Below are 27,251 nucleotides of genomic sequence, written 5' to 3' on the forward strand. Positions count from 1 at the left end.
GCAGTCCTACGCTGTGTAGGTGAGCATCTGCCCTCCAAATCAACTCCAGGGCTGAAACTCGGGGTATCAAATGAGAGGATAAACATAGGTCCTCAATTTAGGTTCTTCCACATTCGCTGACATTTATTGAGCATCTACTATGTGCCAGGCATCATGAGAACTTTTTTTTTTTTTAAGATGGAGTTTCGCTCTTGTCACCCAGGCTGGAGTTGCAGTGGCACAATCTCGGCTCACTGCAACCTCCACCTCCTGGGTTCAAGCGATTCTTCTTCATCAGCCTCTGGAGTAGCTGATTACAGGCATGTGCCACCATGCCCAGCTAATTTTTGTATTTTCTTGGTTTGGGGGAGAGAGTCTTACTCTGTCGCCCAGGCTGGAGTACAATGGCGAGATCTCAGCTCACTACAAACTCCACCTCCTGGGTTCAAGCGATTCTCCTGCCTCAATCTCCCAAGTAGCTGGGAATACAGGCACCTGCCACCATGCCCTGCTAATTTTTGTATTTTTTAGTAGAGATGGGACCATGTTGATCAGGTTGGTCTTGAACTCCTAACCTCAGGTGATCCACCTGCCTCGGCCTCCCACAGTGCTGAGATTACAGGCATTGAGCCACCATGCCTGGCCAATTTTTGCATATTTAGTAGAGATGAGTTTTGCCATGTTGGCCAGGCTGGTCTTGAACTCCTGACCTCAGGTGTCCACCCGCCTTGGCCTCCCAAAGTGCTGAGATTACAGGTGTGAGCCACCGTGCCCAGCCCATGAGAACTTTTTTTTTTACATATACCAAACTATGTAGTCTCCCTGACTACAAATCCTGAAATAGGTACAATTTCAGTTCTCATTTTGCAGGTGAGGTGGCTGAGACTGAGAATTGCAAACCAGTTGTGTATGGTGTGCAAATTTTCACTCACAGCTGTGCTCGCAACCCCCATGTCCTATCTCCCTTCCAAAAAGTACCTGTGGCTGGGTGCGGTCACTCACCCCTGTAATCCCAGTCCTTTGGAAGGTTGAGGCAGGAGGACTGTTTGAGCCCAGAAGTTCCCGACCAGCCTGGGCAACAAAGACCCTGTCTCTACAAAAAAAATTAAAATTAGCTAGTATGGTGCCTGTGGTCCCAGCTACTTGGGAGGCTGAGGCAGGAGGATCTCCCGAGCCAGGAGTTTGAGGTTACAGTCAGCTATGATTGTGTCACTGCACTCCGGCCTGGGTGACAGAATGAGACCCTGTCTCAAAAAAATAAAAATAAAAATACCCCAAATCCACCCCCACCACTACCAAAAAAAAAAAAAATACACTTGTGCCAGATGAAATTTGTTAAGAAAAAGTATCCAGAGAATTTTAACTTTAATCTGCTTTATGCAGATTTTTGGCTTGAATCTGGGGTAAGAACTGTTAGCCCTGTTGTACAGATGAGGCTGCTGGTGCCTGGCAAGTTCCCACAGCCAGCAAACCCTTTTATCTTTTTTTTTTTTTTTTCTAGACAGAGTCTCGCTCTGTCGCTCAGGCTGGAGTGCAGTGGCACGACCTCAGTTCAGTGCAACCTCCGGCTCCCGGGCTCAAGCAATTCTTCTGCCTCAGCCTCCCGAGTAGCTGGGACTACAGCCACACGCCACCACGCCCGGCTGATTTTTGTATTTTTAGTAGAGACAGGGTTTCACCGTATTGGCCAGGCTGGTCTCAAATTTCTGATGTCACAATCCACTGCCTCGGCCTCCCGAAGTGCTGAGATTACAGGCGTGAGCCACTGTGCCCGGCCTTGCATTTTTCATTTGTAAAAGTTATGTCAGTGGGTTTTTTTTCCCTTTCCTACCTACTAGGCCATTTTGATTTTTTTTTTTTTTTTTTTTTTTTTAGTTTTGGCTTCCTTGCTGATAATTCCAAGCTTTTAAAATTTTTAAACAGTTTAAAATAAATTTTGTATTATAATCTGTGATTGACAGTTTCATCATGTGAAGCCTATGTGGGTGTTTTTGTTGTTTCTGCTGGTTCTTGTTCATATTATTTCCATTTGTTTGGTTATTTGTGTACTACTCATTACCTGAAAAATTATTTGTGGTGGGCTGGGTGCGGTGGCTCACACCTGTAATCCCAACACTTTGGGAGACCAAGGCGGGCAGACTGCTTGAGGTCAAGAGTTCAAGACCAGCCTGGCCAACATGGTGAAACCCCATCTCTACCAAAAAAAAAAAAAAAAAAATTGCTGGGCGTGGTGGTGGGTCCCTGTAATCCCAGCTACTTGGGAAACCTAGGCAGTAGAATCGCTTGAACCGGGGAGGCGGAGGTTGCAGTGAGCCGAGATTGTGCCACTGCACCGTAGCCTAGGCAACAGTGAGACTCCATATCCAAAAAAAAAAAAAAAAAAAAGCCAGGCGTGGTGGCTCACACCTGTAATCCCAGCACTTTGGGAGGCCAAGGTGGGTCAGGAGTTCAAGACCAGACTGGCCAACATGGTGAAACCTTGTCTCTACTAAAAATACAAAAAATTAGCCGGGTGTGGTGGCGCGCACCTGTAGTTCCAGCTACTTGGCAGGTGAGGCAGGAGAATCACTTGAACCCAGGAAGCGGAGGTTGCAGTGTGCTGAGATCGCGGCACTGCGCTCCAGCCTGGGCAACAAGAGCGAAACTGCATCTCAAAACAAACAAACAAAAATATTTGTGGGGCTTCTAGATGACAGTTCCTTCCACAGGTGGACTTGTGTTTGTTTTTGCCAGACATGTCAGCTAGAAGTACCCTGTATCACACAGAGGACGTGAATCTGGCTGCGAACCTGTGCCAAGGGCCAGTCTGTGACCACAGATTATCAGAATCTTTCTTTTTTTTTCATTTGATTTCTGCCTCTTGAATACCTCTTCAGTCTTCCGGGTCATCCTTACCTGAGCTTGTAGCTCTCTGGAATCCCAGTTCCTGCAGTTGCTCACTGTGGGCTGGCTTTGGACTTGACTTTTGCCTGCTCCTTCCAGTAAGGCTGCCAAGTAGGAAACCCCAGTGTGTCCACATCAGCAAACACCCTGAGAGCAAATGTGGCTTCAGAGCCCCACATATCATTCTTTTTTTTTTTTTTTTTTGAGGCGGATTCTTGCTCTGTCTCCCAGGCTGGAGTGCAGTGGCGCAATCTCGGCTCACTGTAAGCTCTGCTCCCCAGGTTCACGCCATTCCCCTGCCTCAGCCTCCCGAGTAGCTGGGACTACAGGCACCCACCACAACACCCGGCTGATTTTTTGTATTTTTAGTAGAGATGGGGTTTCACTGTGTTAGCCAGGATGATCTCGAACCGCCCGCCTTGGCCTCCCAAAGTGCTTGAGATTACAGGAGTGAGCCACCGCGCCCGGCTCCCACATATCATTCTCTTAACTATTTGGCGTGGTGGGTCTTTACTGTATTTTATTGGCTATTTGATCCTTTGAAGGGCATTTTTTTTTCAGTTGTTCTCAACAGGAAGGTCCGAATAATCTAACTCACCCTCCCCACAAGATTCAAACCCAGGTCTTTTTGATTCTAAAATCTAAGCATTGAATCACATAATGTATCCTAGTCCTCTGGAAATTCTGATTTCCGGAGAAGAATGTCAGAGACTTAGCTGCCTCTCAATATCCATTTTTCCCTTCCTTTAAACTGAAAATTTAAGATATCCAGCTGGGCGTGGTGGCTCACCCCTGTAATCCCAGCGCTTTGGGAAACTGAGGTGGGTGGATTACTGGAGGCCAGGAGTTTGACAGCAGCCTAGACAACGTGGTGAAACCCCGTCTCTACTAAAATACAAAAATTAGCCAGCTGTGGTGGCGAGTACCTGTAATCCCAGCTACTCAGGAGGCTGAGGCAGGAGAATCATTTGAGCCCGGGAGGCAGAGGTTGCAGTGAGCCGAGATCACACTACTGCACCCCAGCCTGGGCAACAGATCGAGACTGTCTCAAATAAATAAATAAATAAATAAGTGGCTATTTAAAAACTTTAATTACAGGGATTTTTAGTAAAGAGTGTTTTGTTGGGCATATTGCACCCAGCTAAAAGACTGCATTTCCTAGACTCTCATGCAGCCCTTCTGTGGCTAAGTCTGACGGGTGAGATGTATATAGAAGCATAGTGAGTGCTTCTGGGAGGAAGGGGGCCTCCCTTCCGGCAAAATGGTGATAGTAAAAGCAATATAATCTTGGCTGGGCACGGTGGCTCACTCCTGTAATCCCAGCACTTTGGGAGGCTGAGGAAGGACGACTGCTTGAGCCCAGGAGTTTGAGACCAACCTGGGCAACTCAGTGACCCCATCTGTACCAAAAAAATTTAAAAATTAGCTGGGTATGTGGCGTACACCTGTAGAAAACCCAGCTGCTTGGCAGGTTGAGGTGGGAGGTTTCCTTGAGCCCAGGAGGTTGCTGCAGTGAGCTGTGATCATACCACTGCACTCCAGCCTGGGTGACAGAGAGAGACCCTGTCTCTAAGGGAAAAAAAAAAAAAAAAAAAAAAAATCTTGTTCAAGCTACTACTATTTTGAGATTTTTCAAATCCAAATTGACACAGATGAGAAGAGTAAAAAATAATCTCAGGCTAAGGGACTTGGCTAGGGATCCCTTCTCTTTCCACTTTTTCCATCCCCCATGCACAGGCCTACAACTCCCCTCTCTTCCCAAACCCTCCCTTCACAACACACAAACCAGTCTGCACACAGCCTTATAAATATTGATTTTATAGAAAGGACCAATTCAAAATTGGTCAGATGCCACACGCTAGAAGCTTCCAGAACCACAATGATGGAAAGAAAAAAAGGAAAACAAAAAACAGAGAGAACAAACAAAAATACCCCAGACCAAAATGCCTGAAAAATCAAGGTCCTGGTTGACCAAAGGATTCTTAAAGAAACATGTGGCTGGGGTGAGGAGACCCCAATGCCTGAACAAGAGCCCAGAGTGGAAGGAAAAACAACCCAGAAATGCAAATCCGAAGTCCCTGCCCACGGGGCCCCCCCACGCTGTCAAAAGCGAGGCAAAGGGCTTCACAGCTTTATGGGGGTGGGGTTGATGGCAGTAGCTTAAATAATAACGGGAGGAGGAGGATTTTTATACTTCAGCTTTTTTTTTCTGCCCCCCTCTTCCTCCACGTGGAAGAGGAGAGACTGGTAGCTTGAGGTTAAGGAGAAAATAGTATTTCCCCCCCACTTCTTTAATAGGCAAACCATCTAGAAATGGACTGTCATAAAAAAAATGCCAGATCCCACCTGTGACCTGACAGCCCCCAATTCCTAGAGAGGTGAGAGCTGTGGTGTGGCAGGTTAGGAGAGGTGCCAACCTTGGGCGATGTGGCTTCTTGGGAAATAACAGCTCCAGCGAGAAAGAATTGGGGCAAGGGAGAGGATGGGGGCCACAATGGGGGGACCCTTAAGTGGTACCAAAATTAGCTGCCGTCTGCTCCCTGCTGGTGGGTCCTTGGGGTGGAAAGCATGGCAGGGAGGGGGTTGGGGCTGAATGGAGAAGAAAGTGAGATGCTGATAAAAAAAAAAAAAAAAAAAACACCCTTCTCAGAGGGTCCACGGCCCTGGTTCTGAAGAGTAGAAAATCAACAGGATCAAGCAGAGTGCTTTCCTGGGTCACCCCTGCTGAACCCCAGCTCAGTTCCGGTGAGGGATCAATGCTGCCTGGAGTAGGGGAATGGGCAGGCGGCCCAGTCCGGACCCTCGGCTCCCGGGGGAGAGGGGAGGGGTGGGCGTGGTGGGCTCTCCCCTCCCCTCCCCCGGCTTCACCTCCCCTCCTCCCGGCCGGCCCGGCCCCCGCCTGGCCCATTGCAGGGCAGCACCCAGTTGTTATCGTGGAGGCCCAGGCGGCAGCCGGGAGTCTCGCGGTCGGCTCGGCGGCAGCACATCCAGTAGGAACGTCCGTAAGGCAGGTCATGGTGGTAGGGCTTGGGGTGCCAGCGGCAGAGCGACACGTCTCCCTTCTCGTATCTCTTGCGGCACTGTTTGCACGGATCATCGCGGTAGAGCGGGTCTCGGCTCCAGCGCGAGTCTGTGGCCCGCACGCCAAACGCCTCGATGATGCCCTTGAAGTGGTGGCAGGTGCACTTGAGGGCGGCCAGCGCGCGCGTGGGCAGGAAGCTGAAGATCTTGACCAGCACGTGCTCGGGCAGCAGCAGCATGTACTGTCGCGGCTCCAGCAGCCGCTGAATCTTGAAGCGGATCTCTAGGAAGTCGTGCGACACGTGCCGGTACAAGCGGCACAGGGAGGTGTCCGCCGTGCCCTCGGCATCGTCTGGGCCGGGCGCAGTGGCCGGGGAGTCGGCCGGGGGTGGCTCTGGGGGCCCGTCCTGCCCGCGGTTCTGGAGAAAGAAGAGCTGGCCCGGAGGCGGCGGTTCCTCCGGGCTGACCGTCAGGCACACAGTCTCCTCCTTCACGTTCTTGGTGCCGTCCTTGCCAAAGAAGATGCACTCATCTACCACGCCCGTCACCACCACGTCCACGTGGAAGCCTGACGCTCCGCAGTCTCGGGCAGGGGGCGGAGGGGGCGCCGGGGGAGTGTCCTCAGGCCTGGCGGGTGCCGGGCTGTCACCCTCACTGGCCTCATCCGCCCTGGCCAGCAGGAACTCCACGTTGCTGGGGAGGGCATCCCGCGAGGGGCTGATGAGCTGGTATAAGTCACATGTGATCTTGTCCTTGGCTCGGGCCCCAGGACCTGGGCTGCCAGGGTAGGCACAACCAGGCCTGCCCCCGCCCCCACTGGGCAGGCCGCTGTCTGGTGCACGGGGCTCCCGGCCGTTGGAGATGCGGAAGGCGATGCGCACCTCCCCAGGGCCTGGCCCGGGCCGCTCTTCCTTGCGGAGGCCCTTGGTGGGAGGGCTGTCCCTCTGCGCTTCAAAGTGGGCCACGGCCTCGGCTACACGGCTGCAGTCCCCACCACCGGACCGCCGTTCAGATCCCACCCCCTTGGCCGGTCCACCTTGCTCGGCGGACACAAAGACTACAGGCGCTGGGGTGGTCGGTCGTGGGTAGCTCTGCAGGGCCAGGGCTGCCCGCTGTTCCACCAGGGCCACCATCTCGGCCACAGAGAGCAGGTCCACGTCCTCACCGGCTGAGGCGGGGCCCTCCTCAGCAGCAGGGGGGCCCTCCCGGCCCCCTGGGTCAGGAGGAGCCTTGGTGGGGTCAAGACAGCGCCTCCGCCGCTTGGCCTTGGAGCTATCGCTGCCCCAGTGCCCCTTGACCTTCATGGAGCTGGCCCGGCTGCCCCCACCACACTGGTGGGCCACAAAGAAGGCCACCTTCTCCTTTGTATTCCCGGGCTTGATGACATACCACGTGTCCAGGAGGACTCGACCCTCATCACCAGCAGCTGCTGCTGAGAGGAGCGGAGCCGGCTGGGAGGCAGGGACCTCAGTGGCCAAGGCAGGTGGTGTGTTCTCTGAGTGGGCAGGCCCATGGTCTGGCTCGGCCCCGCCACCAGGCTCAGGGCAGGCTGATGGCTTGAGGGCCGCAGAAGGCGGGCGTGGCTGGTTCTGTGAGTAGGTGCCAAAGGGCCGGGGGCACCATAGCTGGAAGGGCAGGAGGCTCCCGCGGTCCATGCTGGGGGATGATGGCAGACAGGCTGGGCTTCACTGCATCTCAGGACCTAGGTGGTGGTGGGAGGCTCCACATGCCACCTGGAGATAGGAAGAGGAGGTTGGGGAGCTAGGGGGACAGCCTTTCTTCCCAGGACCACCCCAACCTCCACCTCTCCTTAGACCAAACCAGACCATCAAGAACTCTATTCCTGGCTGGGTGCGGTGGCTCACGCCTGTAATCCCAGCACTTTGGGAGGCTGAGGTGGGCAGATCACCTGAGGTCAGGAGTTTGAGACCAGCCTGGCCAACATGGTGAAACCCCATCTCTACTAAAAATACAAAAATGTGCTGGGCATGATGGTCCACGCCTGTAATCCAAGCTACTTGGGAGGCTGAGGCACGAGAATCGCTTGAACCTGGGAGGTGGAGGTTGCAGCGAGACTAGATGGCACCATTACACTCCAGCCTGGGCGACAAGAGCGAAACTCCGTCTCAAAAAAAAAAAAAAAAAAAAAAGAACTCTATTCCCACTGCCATGCTCAGGTGAGCAGACAGAGGTTGCAGAGGGGATGAGAGATGCCCTCTTAACTTGCAGAGTGGGACCCTAACTGGCAGCATGCTCCAACCCCATAGATCCTACCCCACTGTCCAACTGCCTTTGCCCACAATCCAGAGGCCTTTAAACTGCCATAACTTTTACACTTAAGTGAAAGGACCACTGACAGACAAGGTCCTTTTTCTATTTGCTCACTCAGTAGCTCGTTCCTGAAAAGACAGAAATTCCCAGCCCCACCCACAGCTATGGCTGCTTAAACCCACAGAGAGAGGAACGAAATGCGCTGGGATGGGGATGAAAATCTGAGGTCAGATTCAGACAAGCACTTAAGAAATCGGCTTTTCTTTTTTTTTCAGGTCGTGGGGCTTAATGAGAATTTATTAAAGCTGTGTGTCCTCAGTCAGAAAAATGCACACCCTTGCAAAGACAGTACAGGGGATTCCCTAAAGCACAGCCGTGGACCCGCGGAGTAAGAGGGCCTGTTCTAGAGCCTAGGAGGAGTTCCAGGCTGCAGGGAGCAATGATGGCACCACTGCACTCCAACCCGGGTGACAGAGTGAGACCCTCTAAAAAACAGAGAACAAAGCCGGGTGTGGTGGCTTGTGCCTGTAATCTTAGCACTTTGGGAGGCTGAGGTGGGCAGATTGCTTGAGCCCAGGAGTTTGAGACCAGCCTGGGCAAAATCCATCTCTACGAAAAAAGATACAAAAATTAGCCGAGTGGGGTGGGGCGCACCTGTAGTCCCAGCTACTTGGGAGGCTGAGGTGGGAGTATCGCTTGAGCCCAGGAGGTGGAGGCTGCAGTGAGCTGTGATGCTGTGATCATACCACTGCACTCCAGCCTGGGTAACTGAGAGAGAACCCATGTTGGGAAAAAAAAAAGAAAGAAAACACGAGGGGGCTTGTTCTAGCCTAGCTTTCTCCTCAAGCTGCACACAGATAAACAGAGGCTCAGAGTGGGGAAGGGTGACATAGCTAAGATTACAGCGGGTCCGGAGCAAAAAGAGGCTCTCAACTTGATTTCTGGACTCTTCAATTTAGGGCTCTGTTAATGACTATTTTATTTTGGAATGACTTGATGTGAATGACCTAATCTGGAGGCAATCTTGCACATGAGTCCGATATGATCACTTTCACTGCAGTTTGAACCTACTAAGTAATATATGCCTCAATCTTTCTCTGGCTCATCTCCCTCCAGACAGCTCAAAACCAAAATGACCCTTTAAACCTTGAAACTTCCAAATGCCTACAGGCCAGAGAGGTCAGCAAACTATGGCCCAGAAGCCTAATCCAGCTCGCTGTCTTTGTAAATAAAGTTTTATTGAAACATGCTCATTTGTTTTATGGATGCTTTCATCTTCAACAGCAGATTCAACATCTTGAATAGCAGAACAAAGACCACATGGCCTGCAAAGCTTAAAATACCCATTATCTGGCTCTTTATGGAAAAAGTTTGCCAACTCCTGCAGTACAGACCATCCCTCTAAATTCAAGCAATTCCAGGCCTGGCGCAGTGGCTCACACCTGTAATCCCAGCACTTTGGGAGGCCGAGGCAGGCGGATCATCTGATGTCAGGAATTCGAGATCAGCCTGGCTAACATGGCAAAACCCTGTCTCTACTAAAAATACAAAAATTAGCCAGGCGTGGTGGTGCGCGCCTGTAGTCCCATCTACTCAGGAGGCTGAGGCAGGAGAATAGCTTGAACCGGGAGGTGGAGGTTGCAGTGAACTGAGATCTTGCCATTGCACTCCAGCCTGGGCGACAAGAGCTAAACTCCATCTCAAAAAAAAAAAAAAAAAAAGGAAAACAAAACAAAATCCAGACAGCCTCCAAGCACTCACAGGTACCAGTAAACACAGAGAATCCCCATGTCAAGAAATCTTTATCTCCACTCCATAATCCCCAATCCCACCTACCCCTCAAATACTTACAGTCCCTGCTGTAATCTCAGCTCAGCGTTAAAAATATCACTCCACAGCCTCCAAAACCTATAGATGGCTGTTTACCAACCACCAATTCACATACATGTTGAGTATCTCAAATCTGAAAATCCAAAATGCTCCCAAATTCAGAACTTTTTGAGTGCCAAGATGACACTGATAGGATATGCTCATTAGAGCATTTCAGATTTTTCAGACTTGGCATACTCAACTGATAAGTATAATGCAAATACTCAAAATCCGAAGAAATCCAAAATCCGAAACACTTTTGGTCCCAAAATTTTCGGGTAAGGGATACTTGACCTGTATAACCAACTGCCCAGGGAGGCAGACTAACACAGCAAAAGCCAGTCTCTACAGATGCCATCCTGCTACAATCTGGCCACCCCCTCAAGTCCCCTAATCAGTTCCAACCTTACCCCCAGCATCTCAATGTCCTCCCCCAAATATCGAAAAGCTTTCAAATACTACTTTAAACCACCGAACCTAAAAATATCCTCTCCAGCACTGAAGGGCCGAATCTCAGTCAATCTCTCACAGATCCCAACACGCAATTCCCCAAACTATGTCATAAACAACCACTCTCCCGGAATCCTATACTCCCCCCAACCCTCCTCCATTATCTCCCAATTCCACTAGAAGCCTCCAACAGCAGACGAACTCTTTGAAAACACAAAAGCTCCCTAACACTTTAAGATGAATCTTAAACCATAAAAATGTTTCACAAAGCCAAAAAAAAAAAAAAAAAAAAAAAAAAAAAACCAAAGAAACCTCACAAATGTTACAATAGCAGACATGTGCTTACTGCACGCTCGCTGCGAGCTTACTAGGTACTGCGCTAACAATTCCTAATCCTCCTCGGTCCCTAGGAAGCAGGTAGTGTTATTAATGCCTAGTTCCCGATGAGACACAGGTGAAATCTCCTGTCCGGGTTAAGACAGGTAGGAAGTCAAGACGCGAGCCCAGACATTCCAGCTCCAGGACTGGTACTCTCGGGCTCTTTGCTTCTGTCTCTCCGGGAGCTCCCCAAATCCTATGCCCAACAAACACTCCAAAACACAAAGGGAACCGGATCCCGAAAACACAACCGAACCTTCCGCATTACAAACGAACCCAAACTCCAAGGTGCCCCTTAAGCGCAAGAGAACCCCAAAAGTATCCCCTAAACCCACGTTAAAACTTCCCCAAGCCCCAGAACATTTTGCAAATGGAAAAGGAACCCCCAAAACTTGTAACCGCCCCCCAAAGAAACCTTCCAAACCCCTTAGGTGACCCTCGAAACCTACACACGCCCCCAAAGAGCCCTCACCCGCAGCCCCCCCAGGCGGCGGGAGGAGGCTGCAGCCCACACGCATGCGCACGAAAGGTAAAAGGGCCCGCCCCCTCGCTCCTTCCCTCCGGCCACCGCGCGGGCAGACTAGCAACTAGCTTCCCTCCGCCCCTTTGTTGACAGACGCGCGCGTGACGCTCTCAGCCAATGAGCGGCCGCCATTCGGGGCCGTGCCCATATAAGGCAGGCCTTGGCGAAGGGGCCCAACTTCGAAATAGGGAGGAGTAGGCGATAGGTGACGGGAGTGGGTGGTGGGGTAGACACAGCCGGATGCAAGGGAGCGTGGAACAACTCCCAACGTCCAGCTAAACGGAACAAGGTCAGGGCAAAGGCCACGACACTCCAGGGGAGGCTTATTACACCACGTTCCCTCGAACAGAAGCCCTGATTGACGCTTGAGACTTAAAGGGCCAGGCAGCCCGGGGATTAAGAACACCAAGGCGGAAGGAAGCAGGCGGAGAGATCAGAGTATCCAGCTTTGGTTGGGAACTATGGGGGCGGGGGGCGCGCTGAGGATTCCCGCGGGGGGAATTGGGCATCGGGATAACCCCACCCTGAAAAACAAATGGACAGAACCCTACGAAGGTTCCCACGGCAACTGAAAACAAGCCTCTAGGCCTGGCGTTCAAGGCTCAAGCCGTGTAGCCATTCGGAGCTGCCAGTTCAGCCTTTCCAAACAGGCGCCCCATACCTGCCTCTGTACAAAAGAGCAGCCAGAAAAGTCCTGTTAAAGCACAGTCCTATAAACCTGAACCCGTCCCTATCCTGGTGAGAACCTGCCATGGCTCCCCAGTGCCCTCTGGAAAACACCCAGGTACCCCACCTGTCCAGTCGCATCCCTCCCCACTCCTCCGCCCCGCAGGCAATACCCCAGTGCACCCTGGTGGGCACCTGATCTGGCATACATAGAATACTCAGGACCCATCTGATCCCCGGTAGGAGTGATCGTCTCCACGGTATGGATGAAGAAACTGACGCAGGGCAGGTCTCCTGACCACAAGGTCACACAGAGCTGGAGTGTGAGCTGGAGCAGGGATATGAAGCCAGGGAATCTGATTTCCTAGTCACTGTGCCCTACTGTTTCACTATATATTCCCTGGGGTTTCAGCTCGACCACCCCTCCTCTAAGAAGCTGACACCCCCAATCCCCCTAGGCCAGGTCAGGCTTCACCCAGGGCGTCCATGCGGTGGGCTCATTGCTATCTATTCCTCAAAGTTACCGGGCTCTTGCCTTCCCTGGTCTCTGCATTTGCTGTTCCCACCAACTGCAATACATTCCCCCTCTGCAAGGCTCAATTCCTTACTTCATTCAGGTCTGTGTTCAAATGCAGTTTTATTAGAGAGGCCTTCTCCAACTCCCTTCCTGGAAATCACCCACCTGCCCAGAGGGGACCTCTGGGTTCCCTCTTCCCTGCCTACTCTGGGTCATCATTGTCTGGGGTGGGTCTCTCTCCAGGCCTGAGACAGGATCTTCTAACTCCCCCACACTGAGCCCAGCATAAGGCCCTACACTAGGTCAGCCTTCAGCAACTACTCCATGAAAATCTATTCATTGTAAAACATTGGGAACCAAAAATATGGAAAATCAAAAGATGGCAAAAAACTGGCTGGGAAAACACGAACCAAGAGACAAGTAGAGAAGTAACATTACCCCTTAAAAAAAAAAAAACAACAACAACTTGGCCAGGCACGGTGGCTCACACCTGTAATCCCAGCACTTTGGGAGGCAGAGGGGGGAAGATCCCTTGAGCTCAGGAGTCTGCGACCAGCCTGGGCAACATGGTGAAACCCCATCGCTACAAAAAATACACAAATTAGCAGGGTGTGGTGGCACGTGCCTATAGTCCCAAGTACTCAGGAGGCTGAGGTGGGAGGATTGCTTGAGCCCAGGAGGCAGAGGCTGCAGTGAGCTCAGATCGGGCCACTGCACTCCACTCTGGGTGACAGCACGAGACTGTCTTAAATTAAATTAAAAATAAATTAATTAAATAAATAAAAAATAAATAAACTGACAAAAGCAATGGATGATGACAAAACAAAATGACCAATTATTTACTTCTCTACATGAGTCCCTAGGGCTGGGGGAGGGAGGTGGAAGTGACCCATTATACACAAAAGTTCTCAACATACATGATCCAAATACTATGACTTCCAAATAGATAAAGCAAAAAACGACCATCTCTACACATGACAGCCATAAACTTACAAATGACAAGGGAAAGTTTGTTAAATCCACAATTGATATGGGAAAACTTAACATATTTCTAAGAAAAGACTGCTTGGGAAAATTAGTAAGGACCTGAACCACGCAATCTACACCCTTGGTTGAATGCCCCCAACAATTAAATAATCCACATATTTACATCCCTAGCATACATACATGGTGCATTTGCAAAAACTTGTCTCTGACATTCACTGTGGTCCTGCATGCTGGCCATTGTTGGGTGCTGGAACACACGGGTGACACTGAGCTCCCCAGGAATGGCTCATGGGAAATGGGTCAGACATCCAAACAAACAGTCAGAACCAACATGAATATATTAGAAAATGATAATCACAACAGCAGTCAATACTCGAGCACTCTACAAATATGAACTTGTTTGATTCTTCTATCTCCTATTTTTAATTTCGTGTTGAAGATAAGGAAACTGAGGCAGAGAATGGCTAAGTAATTGCCCTCATTTATAGCTTTGTGGCAGAACTCTGTTTTTGTGAGTGTGTGTTTTGTTTTTTGTTGTTTTCTGAGATGGTCTCACTGTCACCCAGGCTGGAGTGCAATCTTGCCTCAACGCAGCCTCAATCTCCTGGGCTCAAGTGATCCTCCCATCTCAGCTGCCTTTTTTTTTTTTTTTTTTTAAGACGGAGTCTTGCTCTGTTGCCCAGGCTGGAGTGTAATGGTGGGATCTCGGCTCACTGCAATCACTGCAACCTCTGCCTCCCAGTTCAAGCGATTTGCTTGCCTAAGCCTCCCAAGTAGCTGGGACTACAGGTGTGCGCCACCATGTCCAGATAATTTTTTCATTTTTAGTAGAGATGGAGTTTCACCATGTTGGCCAGACTGATCTCGAACTCCTGACCTCAGGTGATCCACCCCACCTTGGCCTCCCAAAGTGTTGAGATTACAGGGGTGAGCCACTGCACCTGGCCTAATATTTGTATTTTTAGTAGAGACAGGGTTTCACCATGTTGATCAGGCTGGTCTTGAACTCCTTACCTCAAGTGATCCACCCGCCTCAGCCTCCCAAAGTGCTAGGATTACAGGTGTGAGCCATTGCGCCCAGCCTATCCCAGCCTTTTGAGGAGCTGAAACCACAGGTGTATACCACCACGCCCAGCTAATTTTTACATTTTTTTGTACTGATGAGGTCTCACTATGTTGCCTAGGCCAGTCTTGAACTCTTGAACTCAAGCAATCCTCCACCTTGGCCTCCCCAAGTGCTCAGACTACAGGCAGGAGCAACCACACCAAGTCAGAACTTAGAATCAAAGATCAGCTGACTCCAGAGCTCAAGGTCTAAACTACAATATAAACATCATCCTGGCTGGGCGCAGTGGCTCACACCTGTAATGTGGTGGCAGGCTCCTGTAATGCCAGCTGCTCAGGAGCTTGAGGCAGGAGAACCGGAGAATTGCTTGAACCCAGGAGGCGTGGCTGCAATGAGCCGAGATTGCACCACTGCACTCCAGCCTGGGTGACTGAGCAAGACTCTCAGCCAAAAAAAAAAAAAAAAAGAAGTGAAGGGGGGAAAAAAACAACAGAATAAACCAAACAAATAAGGAAAAATAGGCCAGGTGTGGTGGCTCGCGCCTGTAATCCCAGCACTTTGGGAAGCCGAGGCAGACAGATCGCTTAAGCCAATGAATTTGAGACCAGCCTGGGCAACATGGCAAAACCCTGTCTCTACTAAAAATACAAAAATTAGCCAGCATATGCCTGCAGTCACAGCTACTCGGGAGGCTGAAGTGGGAGGATCGCTTGAGCCCGGAAGTGGAGGGTGCAGTGAGCTGAGATTGTGCCACTGCACTCCAGCCTGGGTGACAAAGCGAGACCCTGGCTCAAAAACACCAAAACAGAAAGAAAGAATGGAAAAATAATGATAAATGGTAAAGCGTAGATGTCTGACCCCACCCCACTTCCCCATCCCCACCCCTAGTCAGATGACCCCGCTCCCCATCACAGGGCCAGGGTCACACCCAGCACAAGGCACTTGCCCAGTTACATGGGAATTGGTGGCAGGACACCAGGGTTTCATTCCTGGTCCTGTTCCTTTTTTTTTTTTTTGACAGGGTCTTGTTCTGTCACCCAGGCTGGAGTGCAGTGGCACGATCTCGGCTCACTCGAACCTCTGCCTCGTGGGTTCAAGCAATTCTCCTGCCTCAGCCTCCCAAGTAGCTGGGACTACAGGTGCCCGCCACCACACCTGGCTAATTATTTATATTTTTAGTAGAGTTTCACCATGTTAGCCAGGATGGTCTCGGTCTCCTGACCTCGTGATCCACCCAAAGTGCTGGGATTATAGGCGTGAGCCACCACGCCCGGCACCACCCCACCCTTTTTTTTTCTTTTTTTGAGATGGAGTCATGCTGTTGCCCAAGCTGGAGTGCAGTAACACGATCTCGTCTCACTGTAACCTCCACCTCCCCTGCCTCAGCCTCCTGAGTAGCTGGGATTATAGGCACCTGCCACCATGCCCGGCTAATTTTCGTATTTTTAGTAGAGACAGGGTTTCACCATGTTGGCCAGGCTGGTCTTGAACTCCTGATCTCAGATGATCCACCCACTTCCCGTAGTGCTGGGATTACAGGCATGATGCACCGCGCCCGGTCCCTGTTCCTTCTATGCCCTACCCTGCTGCTCCTTTTTCCAGAATCCTGACTCATCCATACCTCACCCATGGCTTTTTGGCCTTAGAGTCCACTGGGTCCCCTCCCTTTTAAGTTTTCCTTTCTGACTAATGCTCCCTGAAGGCAGGAATCATCCAAGCCCTGAGATCCTGGAAGCAGACAGGAACCAGACAGGGCCTGCTGGATCCCAGCTTTCCCACCTCTGGCAGTATGACCTCAGGCAGGTTTTTCAGCCCCATATGCCTCAGTTTCCCCCACTGTAAAATGGCAATAATGACAGCATCCACCCATGGGCTGGCTGACCATCCGCTGAAACAAACCCAGCAGAGCACCTGGTACCAGTTTGGCACTGAGGCGTAGCTCACACCTGTAATCCCAGCACTTTGGGAGGCCCAGGCAGACGGATCACAAGGTCAGGAGATCGAGACCATCCTGGCTAACACGGTGAAACCCTGTTTCTACTAAAAATACAAAAAATTAGCTGGGTGTGGTGGCGGGTGCCTGTAGTCCCAGCTACTCAGGAGGCTGAGGCAGGAGAATGGCGTGAACCCGGGAGGCGGAGCTTGCAGTGGGCCGAGATTGCGCCACTGCACTCCAGCCTGGGCGACAGAGCCAGACTCCGTGTCAAAAAAAAAAAAAAAGTGGGCTGGGTGTGATGACTCATGCTTGTAATCCCAGCACCTTGGGAGGCTGAAGCGGGCACTTGAGGTCAGGATGAGACCAGCCTGGCCAACATAGTGACACCTTGTCTCTACTAAAAATACAAAAAATTAGTTGGGCATAGTGACAGGCGCCTATAATCCCTGCTACTCGGGAGGCAAAGGCAGGAGAATCGCTTGAACCTGGGAGGTGGAGGTTGCAGTGAGCTGAGATTGTGCCACTGCACTCTAGACTGGGCTACAGAGGGAGACTCCATCTCAAAAAAATAAATAATTAAACATAAAAATTGAAAGTGAAGGCTGTGGGTGGTGACTCATGCCTTAATCCCAGCACTTTGTGGGGCCAGGGCAGAAGGATCGCTTGAGCCTTGGAGATCAAGACCAGCCTGGGAAACAAAGTGAGACCACATCTCTAAAATAATTTTTTAAATTGGCTGAGCATGGTGGCATGAGCCTGTAGTTCCAGCTACTCGGGGAGGCTGAGACAGGAGAATCCGCTGGGCCCAGGAGTGTGAGGCTGCAGTGAGCTATGATCATGCCACTGCACTCCAGCCTGGGCAACAGAGGTGGGCCCTGTCTCTAAGTAAATAAATGAATGAAACACTTGTGGATTACTTAGGGAATGAACGCTAATTTTCCAGAGGAGGAAACTGACGTCCAACGGGATCAAATGACTTACCCTAGGTCACACAGCTGATGAGAGATGAAGCCAGGACTCAAAGCTGGGCACTCTGGCTTTTTCATTTTATTTTTGTTTTGTTTTGCTTTTTGTTTGAGATGATCTCACGCTGTCACCCAGGCTGGAGTGCAGTGGTTCTGTCACAGCTCAATGTAGCTTCAACCTCCTTGGCCGCCAAGCCCAACTAATTCTTCTTTTTTTTTCTTAGACGCAGTCTCACTCTGTCACCCAGGCTAGAGTGCAGTGGCATGATCTCAGCTCACTGCAACCTCTGCCTCCCAGGTTCAAGCAATTCTTCTGCTTCAGCCTCCCGAGTAGCTGGGACTACAGGCGTGCGCCACCACGCCCAGCTAATTTTTGTATTTTTAGTAGAGACAGGGTTTCACCATGTTGGCCAGGCTGGTCTTGAACTTCTGATCTCAGGAGTTCAAGAAAAAAAAAGAAAACTTGTGCTTTTAGGAGTAAGACAGCTTTACCATAGCAGTTAGAAATACATCATTAAACGTGGTAAAAAATACAATTTTTTTCTTCGTTTCCTAGTACATGTCACAGGTTTTGAAATAAAGATGGTAAAAATACCACTTTGTATGAGTAAGCTTCAGACAAGCACAGGCTGAAAACAAATTTAAGATTTCAAGAAAAGGCAAAATAACTTGGAAAGCAGACAAATGCTCTAAGACAAATAAATGAAGGCAACGGAAAACAAAAAAGTGTCAGATCACCCCAGGGTGGCCAGATGTGACACATAGGATCAGGGACAAGTGAGAGACTGGCAACTTTTCCCCAAACCAATAGGTTTTCAGATAATTCAATGAGGGCTGGAGACAGAATGTTAAAAAATCCATGAAAGCAGTGACAAGCAGGCCAAGCTGGCATAAGGGGCTGAAAATGAATTGGGAATAGAGAAACCCAAACTTGAAAATGAGCACAAATGCTCGCATACTTGCAGAACTGCCCTACCATTATGACAACAGCAAGTTCCCCAATGGCAGGGTCGAGTCTGCACCCAATACAGGCGCTGGCACGTGGTAAGTGCTCTATTAACACTTGTGGGCTGGGCTCTGTGGCTCATGCCTGTAATCCCAGCACTTTGGGAGGCCGAAGTGGGAGGATCACTTGAGTCCAGCAGTTTGAGAGCAGCCTGGGCAATATATCAAGACCCTGTCTCTACAAAAAAAAATTTCTTATTTTTTCTGTTCGAGACGGAGGCTTGCTCGTTACCCAGGCTGGAGTGCAGTGGTGCAATCTCAGCTCACTGCAACCTCCGCCTCCTGGGGTTCAAGTGATTCTTGTGCCTCAGCCTCCCGAGTAGCTGGGACTACAAGCACACGCCACCACGCCTGGCTAATTTGTATTTTTAGTAGAGATGGGGTTTCACCGTGTTGGCCAGGCTGGTCACAAGCTCCTGACCTCAAGAGATCTGCCCATGTAGGCCTCCCAAAGTGCTGGGATTACAGGCATGAGGCCACTGTGCCCCATCAACAACAAAAATTTTTTTTTAATTAGCTGGGCATGGTGGCAAGCACCTGCAGTCCCAGATACTCTGGAGGCTGAAGCAGGAGGATCACTTGAGGCCAGGAGGTTGAGGCTGCAGTAAGCTGTGACTGCACCACTGTACTCCAGCCTGGGCAACAGAGACAGGCCCTGTCTCTAAATAAATAAATAGGCTGTGGTGGCTCAACCCTGTAATTCTAGCACTTTGGAAGGCTGAAGTGGGTAGATCACTTGAGCTCAGGAGATCGAGACCAGCCTTGGCAGCATGTATTATTCATCTCTACAAAAATTACAAAAATTAGCCAGGTGTGGTGGCATGCCCCTGTAGTCCCAGCTATTTTGGAGGCTGAGGTGAGAGGATGGCGTAAGATCAGGAGGTGGAAGTCACAGTGAGCCAAGACAGTGCCACTGCATTCCAGCCCGGGCAACAGAGCCAGACCCTGTCTCAAAAAATAAATGAACAAATAAATAAATAACTAAAACACTTGTGGGCCAGGTGCGGTGGCTCACGCCTGTAATCCCAGCAGTTTGGGCAGGTCGACAGCTTGAGTCTCATTGTTCAGGACTAGCCTAGGCAACATGGCAAAACCCTGTCTCTACAAAAATTTTTTTAAAAATTAGCCGGGCATGGTGGTGTGTGCCTGCAGTCCCAGCTACTTGGAAGGCTGAGGTGGGAGGATGGCTTGAGCCCGGGAGGTAGAGGTTGAAGGGAGCCGAGACTGTACCACTGCACTCCAACCTGGGCAATAGAGCCAGACTTTGTCTCAAAAATTTAAATAAAAATGAATAAATAAACAAACACATGGACTACTTAAGGAATGAACCCCATTTTCCAGATTCAAAGTTGGGCACTCTGACTCCAGAGTGCATTTTTCTCTCTGTTTTCTTTTTGTTTTGTTGTTGCTTTGATTTTTTTGTTTGTTTGTTTGAGATGGTCTCGCTCTATCACCCAGGCTATAGTGCAATGGGGCAATCAGAGCTCACTGCAGCTTCCACCTCCTGGGCCCAAGTGATCCTCCCGCCTCTACCTCCAGAGGTGCTGGGACTATAGGCTCATGCCACCAAGCCTGACTAATTTTTTAAAAAATTTATTTGAGGCTGGGTGCAGTGGCTCATGCCTGTAATTTCAACACTTTGGAAGGCCAAGACGGGCGGATCATTTGAGCATAGGAGTTCAAGACCAGCCTGGGCAACATAGTGAGAACCCATCTCTACAAAAAAGATACAAAAATTAGCTGTGTGTAGTGGCATGCAACTGTAGTCCCAGCTATACTCAGGAGGCTGAGGTGAGAGGATCACTTGAGCCCGGGAAGTTGAGGCTGCAGTGAGCTGAGATCGCACCACTGCACTCCAGCCTAGGAGACAGAGCAAGACTCCATCTAACAACAACAACAAAAAAAATGGCTGGGCACGGTGGCTCACACCTGTAATTCTGGCACTTTGGAAGGTTGAGGCGGGTGGATCACTTGAGGCCAGGAGTTTGGCACCAGCCTGGCCAACACAACGAAATCTCGTCTCTACTAAAAATATAAAAATTAGCAGGGCATAGAGGTGTACACCTGTAATCCCAGCTACTTGGGAGGCTGAGGCAGGAGAATTGCTTGAACCCAAGAGGCGGAGGTTGCAGTGAGCCAAGATCATGCCACTGCACTCCAGCCTGGGCAACAAAACGAGACTGTCTAAAAAAAAAAAAATTGTTTGTAGAGATGAATTTTCCGTGTGTTGCCCAGGCTGATTTCAAACTCCTGAGTTCCACTGATCCTGCCACCCTGTTAATCCCAGCCTCCCACCTTGGCCTCCCAAAGTGCTAAGATTATAAGCATGAGCCACCTTGCCCAGCCTCAGTACCTTTTCTTGAAAGAATAAAAATCATAGAAAGACCTCACACTTATTGAGAACATAATACACCCCAGGCATTTTATATATGCCACCTCATCAGTTACCACGTCAACTCCTTACGAGAAGCTTAGAGTTTAAATGTGGTCCCATTTTTACATGAGAATACTGAGGCTGGCTGGGCACTGGGGCTCATGCCTGTAACTCCAGCACTTTGGGAGGCCTAGGCGGGTGGATCACTTGAGGTCAGGAGTTCAAGATCAGCCTGGGCAACGTGGTGAAACACTGACTCTACAAAAATTAGGCAGGTGTGGTGACACACGCTTGTAGTCCCAGCTACTCAGGAGGCTGACGTGGGAGGATCCCTTGATCCTGGGAGGTGGAAGTTGCAGTGAGCCAAGATGATGCCCCTGCATGCCAGCCAGGGCAACAAAGTGAGACCCTGGTTCAAAACAAAAAAAAGGAAAAAAAAAAAGAGGTCGGAGAAGTGGCTCACGCCTGTAATCCCAACACTTAGGGAAGTCAAGGAGGGTGCATCACCTGAGGTCAGGAGTTCGAGACCAGCCTGGCCAAGATGGTGAAACCTCATCTCTACTAAAAATACAAAAATTAGCTGGGCGTGGTGACACAAGCCTGTAATCTCAGCTACGCAGGAGGCTGAGGCAGAAGACATCATTTGAACCTGGGAGGCGGAGATTGCAGTGAGCCAAGATCACACCACTGGCCTCCAGCCTGGACAAGAGTGAGACTCTGTCTCAAAAAAAAAAAAAAAAAGGGAAAAGAAAACTGAGGCCCAGAGTGGGAATGCAGCTTGGCCAAGGTTACACAGCAACAGAAGCAGGGTTTTGACCCTGGGCCTCTCTGAAGCCAGTGTTTTCAACCATAAGCTTACTATCACAGCCAATGAATTAAGCCCAGAAAGCTCACAATAAACCAAACTGTTTCAAGGTGAATTTACAAAGTTGTCAAACTGCCCAATGAGGCCTTAATGACCCAAAAGTTAAACGAACAAAAGCAAACTAACAACAACAACAAGAAAAACCTAGTTAGAAATATTTTCTCTTCACTGAAACACCTGGAGTAAGGCCAGAGTGGGTATTTGGCAGGGACAGGAATGGGAATGGGGACACACTGAGTTTCCTTGTTCTTTTTTTTTGAGACAGTCTCACTCTGTCGCCCAGGCTGGAGTGTAGTGGCACAATCTTGGCTCACTGCAACCTCCACCTCCTGGGTTCAAGAGATTCTCCTGCCTCAGCCTCCTGAGTAGCTGGGACTACAGGCGCCCGCCACCATGCCCAGCTAATAGAGATGGGGTTTTGCCATGTTGGCCAGGCTGGTCTTGATCAAACTCTTGGCCTCGGGCAATCTGCCCGCAATGGCCTCCCAAAGTGTTGGGATTACAGGCATGAGCCACCATGCCCAGCCCACAGATTGAGTTTGTAAGCACACTCTCCAGAAGTCGTAATTGGATTTAGGAGCTCAGAGGTGGAGGGCAGGGACATGGTGACAACATGAGAGAGAAAGGAGACAGCCTGACATCTTCCCTCTTGGTTCCTCTCTACTGCCTTCTCTTTCCCACTGACATTCAAAAACAACAACTCACACGTACTGAGCCCTTCCATAAGTATTGGAGTAAGGGCTCATAAAGTAAGTTCCACTATACTGCATTATCTTCCCGAAACTTCTCACCTTCCTAGGGTTACTGATCCCATTTTATAGGTGAGAAGAACCCAAAAGAAGAACCCTTGCCCAGGGCCAGGCGTGGTGGCTCATGCCTGCAATCCCAACACTTTTGGAGGTTGAAGCAGGAAGACCCCTTAAGCCTAGGAATTTGAGACCAGCCTGGGCAACAAAGTAAGACCCGTGTCTCTACAAAAATAAAAATAAAAAATTAGCCGTGTGTAATAAAAAATTAGTCCCAGCTACTTGGGAGGCTGAGGTGGGAGGATCGCCTGAGCCCAGGAGGTTGAGGCTGCAGTGAGTCATGATTGCGCCACTGCATTCCAGCCTGTCTGGGCAACAGAGCGAGACCCTGTCTTTAAAAAAATAAAAAGGCCGCGCGCAGTGGCTCACGCCTGTCATCCCAGCACTTTGGGACACTGGGGCGGGCAGATCACCTGAGGTCGGGAGTTCAAGACCTGTCTCTACTAAAAATACAAAATTAACCAGACGTGGTGGCGCATGCCTGCAATCTCAGCTACTCGGGAGGCTGAGGCGGAGAATTGCTTGAACCCGGGAGGTGGAGGTTGCGGTGAGCCGAGATTGCACCATTGCACTCCGCCTGGGCAACAAGAGCGAAACTCCGCCTCAAAAACAAAACAAAACAAAACAAAAAACCATAAAAATAAATATAGGGCCAGGCGCAATGGCTCACGCCTGTTAATCCCAACACTTTGGGAGGCCGAGGCGGGTGGATCACCTGAGGCCAGGAGTTCAAGACCAGCCTGACCAACATGCAGAAACCCTGTCTCTACTAAAACTACAAAAATTAGCCAGGGCGTGGTGGCACATGCTTGTAATCCCAACTACTCAGGAGGATGAGGCAGGAGAATCGCTTGAACCCAGGAGGCAGAGGCTACAGTTAGCCATACCACTGCACTCCAGCCTGGGTGACAGAGGGAGACTGTCTCTAAATAAATAAATAAAAATAAATAAAAGACTTGCCTAAGGTCATATAGCAAGTAAATGGCAGAACTAATATTCTAGACTGCTTTGTTCGCTGTCTCTACTCATCACATTGTATATTTCAGTATGGAGAGGGGACTAAATTATAGTGCTGAAAGCACAGATTCTGAGCCAGGCTGCCAAGATCGGAATCCTGAGTCTAGCAATTAATGCTGGATAGCCTTGGGAAAGTTGCTTAATTTCTCTGTACTTCTGCTTCCTTTCTGTAAAATGGAGAAAATAACAGCACCTACCCCTCAGGGGTGTTATCAGAATTAAATGAGTTAATGTGTACAAACAGCTAAGGACAGGGCCAGGCATTTTGTAAAACAATAAGCGTTAGCTGTAATCCACAGTGGGGAGCCCCTACATGCTTCTGAGCTGGGGTGTGTGCCCAGATCAGTGCCAGCTTTTGAGAAAACGCCTCTGGGACTGGACTGGAAAGGAGGAAATCCATTAGCACCTGTAACCCAGTCACATTCCGGGGACGGAGAACTTCCCACCAACAGCTCTGAGACTGAAACTTCACAGCCCAGCTCTCCCACTAATAGTAACGATTTTAATGACTCCCTTTAACCCTGTTCTCAGAGGCATGCTTGCTGTTCCCATACTACAGATAAGGGCACTGAGGCTCACAGATTTGTCCATGGCACAAAGGGGTGGAAGAATAGGGGATGTGAATGCTGTACTTCTCATAGGGATAAACCATTACACTCTTCTAAATTCCACCGGGGAAGTGAGGGTGCGAAAGCCTGTCTCGATGGCCCTTTCTGGCCGTATTATCCTACAGTTCTGTGCCTGTCCAGCTTACCGGGAGTCTCTGGCGGGACTAGGGAAATTATCACTACATCCAGGCCCCTAATTTCACGCTCCTTACCCCACCCTCGGTCCTGGAGCCTAAACCCACACTCTATCCTACCACTGATTTCTCCCTCCTACCTCCTCAACTTGCCTTCCTGCCCCCAATCCGATCCAGAGGCCCCAACCCATTGCGTCCACCGTTCGCCTGTCCCTTGGAGCTTCCAGACCCCCTCACTCATCCTAACCCTGATCCTCATACCCTCGCCGCAGGTTAACCCCCCATCGAAATCGACCCCTTCAGGGCCTCTACCTGGATGTCCAGCCCCGTCTCCAACTCGGGGCCCACTTCCCCAGCTCTGAGCCCCTTTACAATCAATTCCAAAGCTCCACTCCCACCCCACCTCCAAGACCCCTCCCCAAGCCACCATTCTTCTACTACTACCTCCGGCTCCCATTCCTCCCAGTCCTCTCCCCCAGGCAATCTCCCCTCACCCAGCCCCTTCTTTCGCCCCTGCCTCTTCCCCCTCGTCACCCGGTCCCGAACCCCCGTCCCGACTCTCCAGCGCCCCCGGCCCGCGCCTGGGCTCTCACCATCGCCGCGCGCTGCATCTCCCTCGGCTACGCGGGTTTCCCCAACTCGCTCCTCTCCAGCCTCCCCTTCCGGGTTCTCGTCCCGAAGCCCGCTGGGAATTGAAGTCCGGGCAGCCACGGACTACATCCCCCAGAAGGCAGCACGGTCAAGCTTGGAGGTGGGGTAGGAAGCAAATTAGGCGGGCGGAGGAAAAGAACGACTCGAACTCCCGGGAGACAAAGCCGGGGAGGACTTGGCAGCGCAAGCGCAGGGTGCTTCCCCGCTGGGCGCGCTGGGAGATGGAGTCTAGCCAGGAGGGTTCCATTTTTGCCCGAGGCCCTTGGGAAGGGAATTGAGAATATTGCAATAGGGTGTTGGTGAGGGGTGGAGAGTTGGGGAAGAGCAAATTTATTGATTCATTTGTGCCGATCAACACAATAGCTAACAGCTCCTTGTGCTTTTCCAAACTCCTTCCCATCCATCCCCTTCCTTTTTTTTTTTTTTTTTGAGACGGAGTCTTGCTCTGTCACCCAGGCTGGAGTGCAGTGGCGCAATTTCGGCTCACTGCAACCTCCGCCTCCTGGGTTCAAGCGATTCTCCTGCCTGAGCCTCCCGAGTAGCTGGGATTACAGGAGTCCGCCACCACGCCCGGCCAATTTTTGTATTTTTAGTAAAAACGGAGTTTCACCATGTTGGTCAGGTTGGTCTTGAACTCCTGACCTCATGATCCACCCGCCTCGGCCTCCCAAAGTGCTGGGATTACAGGCGTGAGCCACCGCGCCCGGCCCGTCCCCTCCTTTCTTACCTCCTGATTTACAAATGAGAAAATTAAGCCTTAGGAGGAAGGAAAGTCCCATACATTAGGAGTTAGTCCACATCATAGAATAGCAGCTCCACATCGCTCGAGCCCAGGAGTTCGAGGCAGTGAGCTAGTGTTACACCACCGCCCTCCATGCAGTTCAGCCTGGGCAACAGAATGAGACCCTGCTGCCTCTTAAAATAAAAGAAGGCCAGGCGCGGTGGCTCACGCCTGTAGTCACAGCACTTTGGGAGGCCGAGGCGGGCTGATCACAAGGTCAGGAGATCAAGACCATCCTGGTTAACACACTGAAACCCCATCTCTACTAAAAATACAAAAAATTAGCCGGGCTGGGTGGCGGGTGCCTGTAGTCCCAGCTACTCGGGAGGCTAAGGCAAGAGAATGGCGTGAACCCAGGAAGCGGAGCTTGCAGTGAGCCGAGATCGCGCCACTGCACTCCAGCCTGGGGGACAGAGCGAGATTCCGTCTCAAAAAAAAAAAAAAAGAAGAAGAAGAAGAAGAAGCTCCACGAGGGCAGAGATCTTTGTGTACCTTGTTCAAGCACCTAGAACAGCGTAAACATGTGTTCAGTAAATATTTATTGCATCGGAACTATATGCCAGACACCCTACAGACAACCCTGGTAGGAATTACAATCCCAAATTTATAAGGCAGAAAGAGATTAAGCCTCTTGTCGCTGGCAACACAGCCAAGAAAACGATTTGAACTGAAATGTATTGGATTTCAGGGTTTCTACTCTTGACTAGGTCGTTAGATCATCTCCCCTTAAGACGTATTTTCCAGGCTGGGTGCGGTGGCTCATGCTTATAATCTCAGCCGGGAGACTGGCTTTAGTCCAGGAGTTTAAGACCAAACTAGGCAGCAAAGTGAGACCCTCGTCTCTACCAAAAAAAAAAAAAAAAAAAAAAAAAAAAGCCCAAATCTTTTATTCTTTTTCTTTCTTTCTTTCTTTCTTTTTTTTTTTTTGAGACAGAGTCTTGCTCTGTCGCCCAGGCTGGAGTGCAGTGGCGATACCAGCTCATTCAACCTCCACCTCCCGGGTTCAAGTGATTCTCCTGCCTCAGCCTCTGGAGTAGTTGGGACTACAGGCGCGCCCCACCATGCCCGGCTAATTTTTGTATTTTTAGCCGAGACGGGGTTTCACCATTGTTGGCCAGGCTGGTCTGGAACTCCTGACCTCAAGTGATCCGCCCGCCTCGTCCTCCCAAGAAGGCCCAATTCAAATGGCCCTCCTCTTTGAATCCTTTCCCAACATATTGTTCTCTGCATTAACCGAGTTCCCGTCTCACCGGATTCTCATGGTCTCGGAGGTTCTCACGGTCTTCTCGATTGCACTGGGAAGACAGTGGCTAAGTTCCCACCATCTAGCCTGGTGCTTGGCACACAGGAGGCCCTCATGAATCACGAACTGAAGGGAAAAGGTGGAAATGGGACATCATAGGGCCAGAAGGGACACAGGCGAGCTCGCTCTCTCTCTCTTCCTGAGAGTTGGCAGTTGAGGAAACCCAGCCTACTTGGGATGCAACGGCCCTGGACCA

The 27,251-nt window shown here is 50.5% G+C and overlaps 1 protein-coding gene across 4 annotated transcripts; it reads right to left on the reverse strand.

Annotated features, from left to right (window-relative positions):
- Window positions 1-4,664: 4,664 nt before the first annotated feature.
- FBXO46 (F-box protein 46) lies at window positions 4,665-27,245 on the reverse strand. 4 transcript variants are annotated; one of them, XM_054673976.2, is made up of 3 exons: window positions 24,914-24,985; window positions 17,528-17,940; window positions 4,665-7,616 (listed from the first exon to the last, which is right to left on the reverse strand). In XM_054673976.2, exon 3 carries the CDS (start codon window positions 7,536-7,538, stop codon window positions 5,727-5,729), a length of 1,812 nt encoding a protein of 603 aa, XP_054529951.1. In that variant the 5' UTR covers window positions 7,539-7,616; window positions 17,528-17,940; window positions 24,914-24,985; the 3' UTR covers window positions 4,665-5,726. The 4 variants fall into 4 exon arrangements, with proteins under 4 accessions (XP_054529951.1, XP_054529952.1, XP_054529949.1 ...); XM_054673977.2 differs by lacking the exons at window positions 17,528-17,940; window positions 24,914-24,985 and adding an exon at window positions 27,003-27,245; XM_054673974.2 differs by lacking the exon at window positions 17,528-17,940 and having other exon boundaries at window positions 24,914-24,997.
- Between the last annotated feature and the right edge of the window lie 6 nt (window positions 27,246-27,251).

This window comes from Pan troglodytes, chromosome 20, assembly GCF_028858775.2.
Source record: "Pan troglodytes isolate AG18354 chromosome 20, NHGRI_mPanTro3-v2.0_pri, whole genome shotgun sequence".
NCBI classification, from domain to species: domain Eukaryota; kingdom Metazoa; phylum Chordata; class Mammalia; order Primates; family Hominidae; genus Pan; species Pan troglodytes.

Excerpts from the sequence above, each read along its gene's own strand:
- FBXO46 (XM_054673977.2), bottom strand. The coding sequence starts at position 7,538 with ATGGACCGCGGGAGCCTCCTGCCCTTCCAGCTATGGTGCCCCCGGCCC.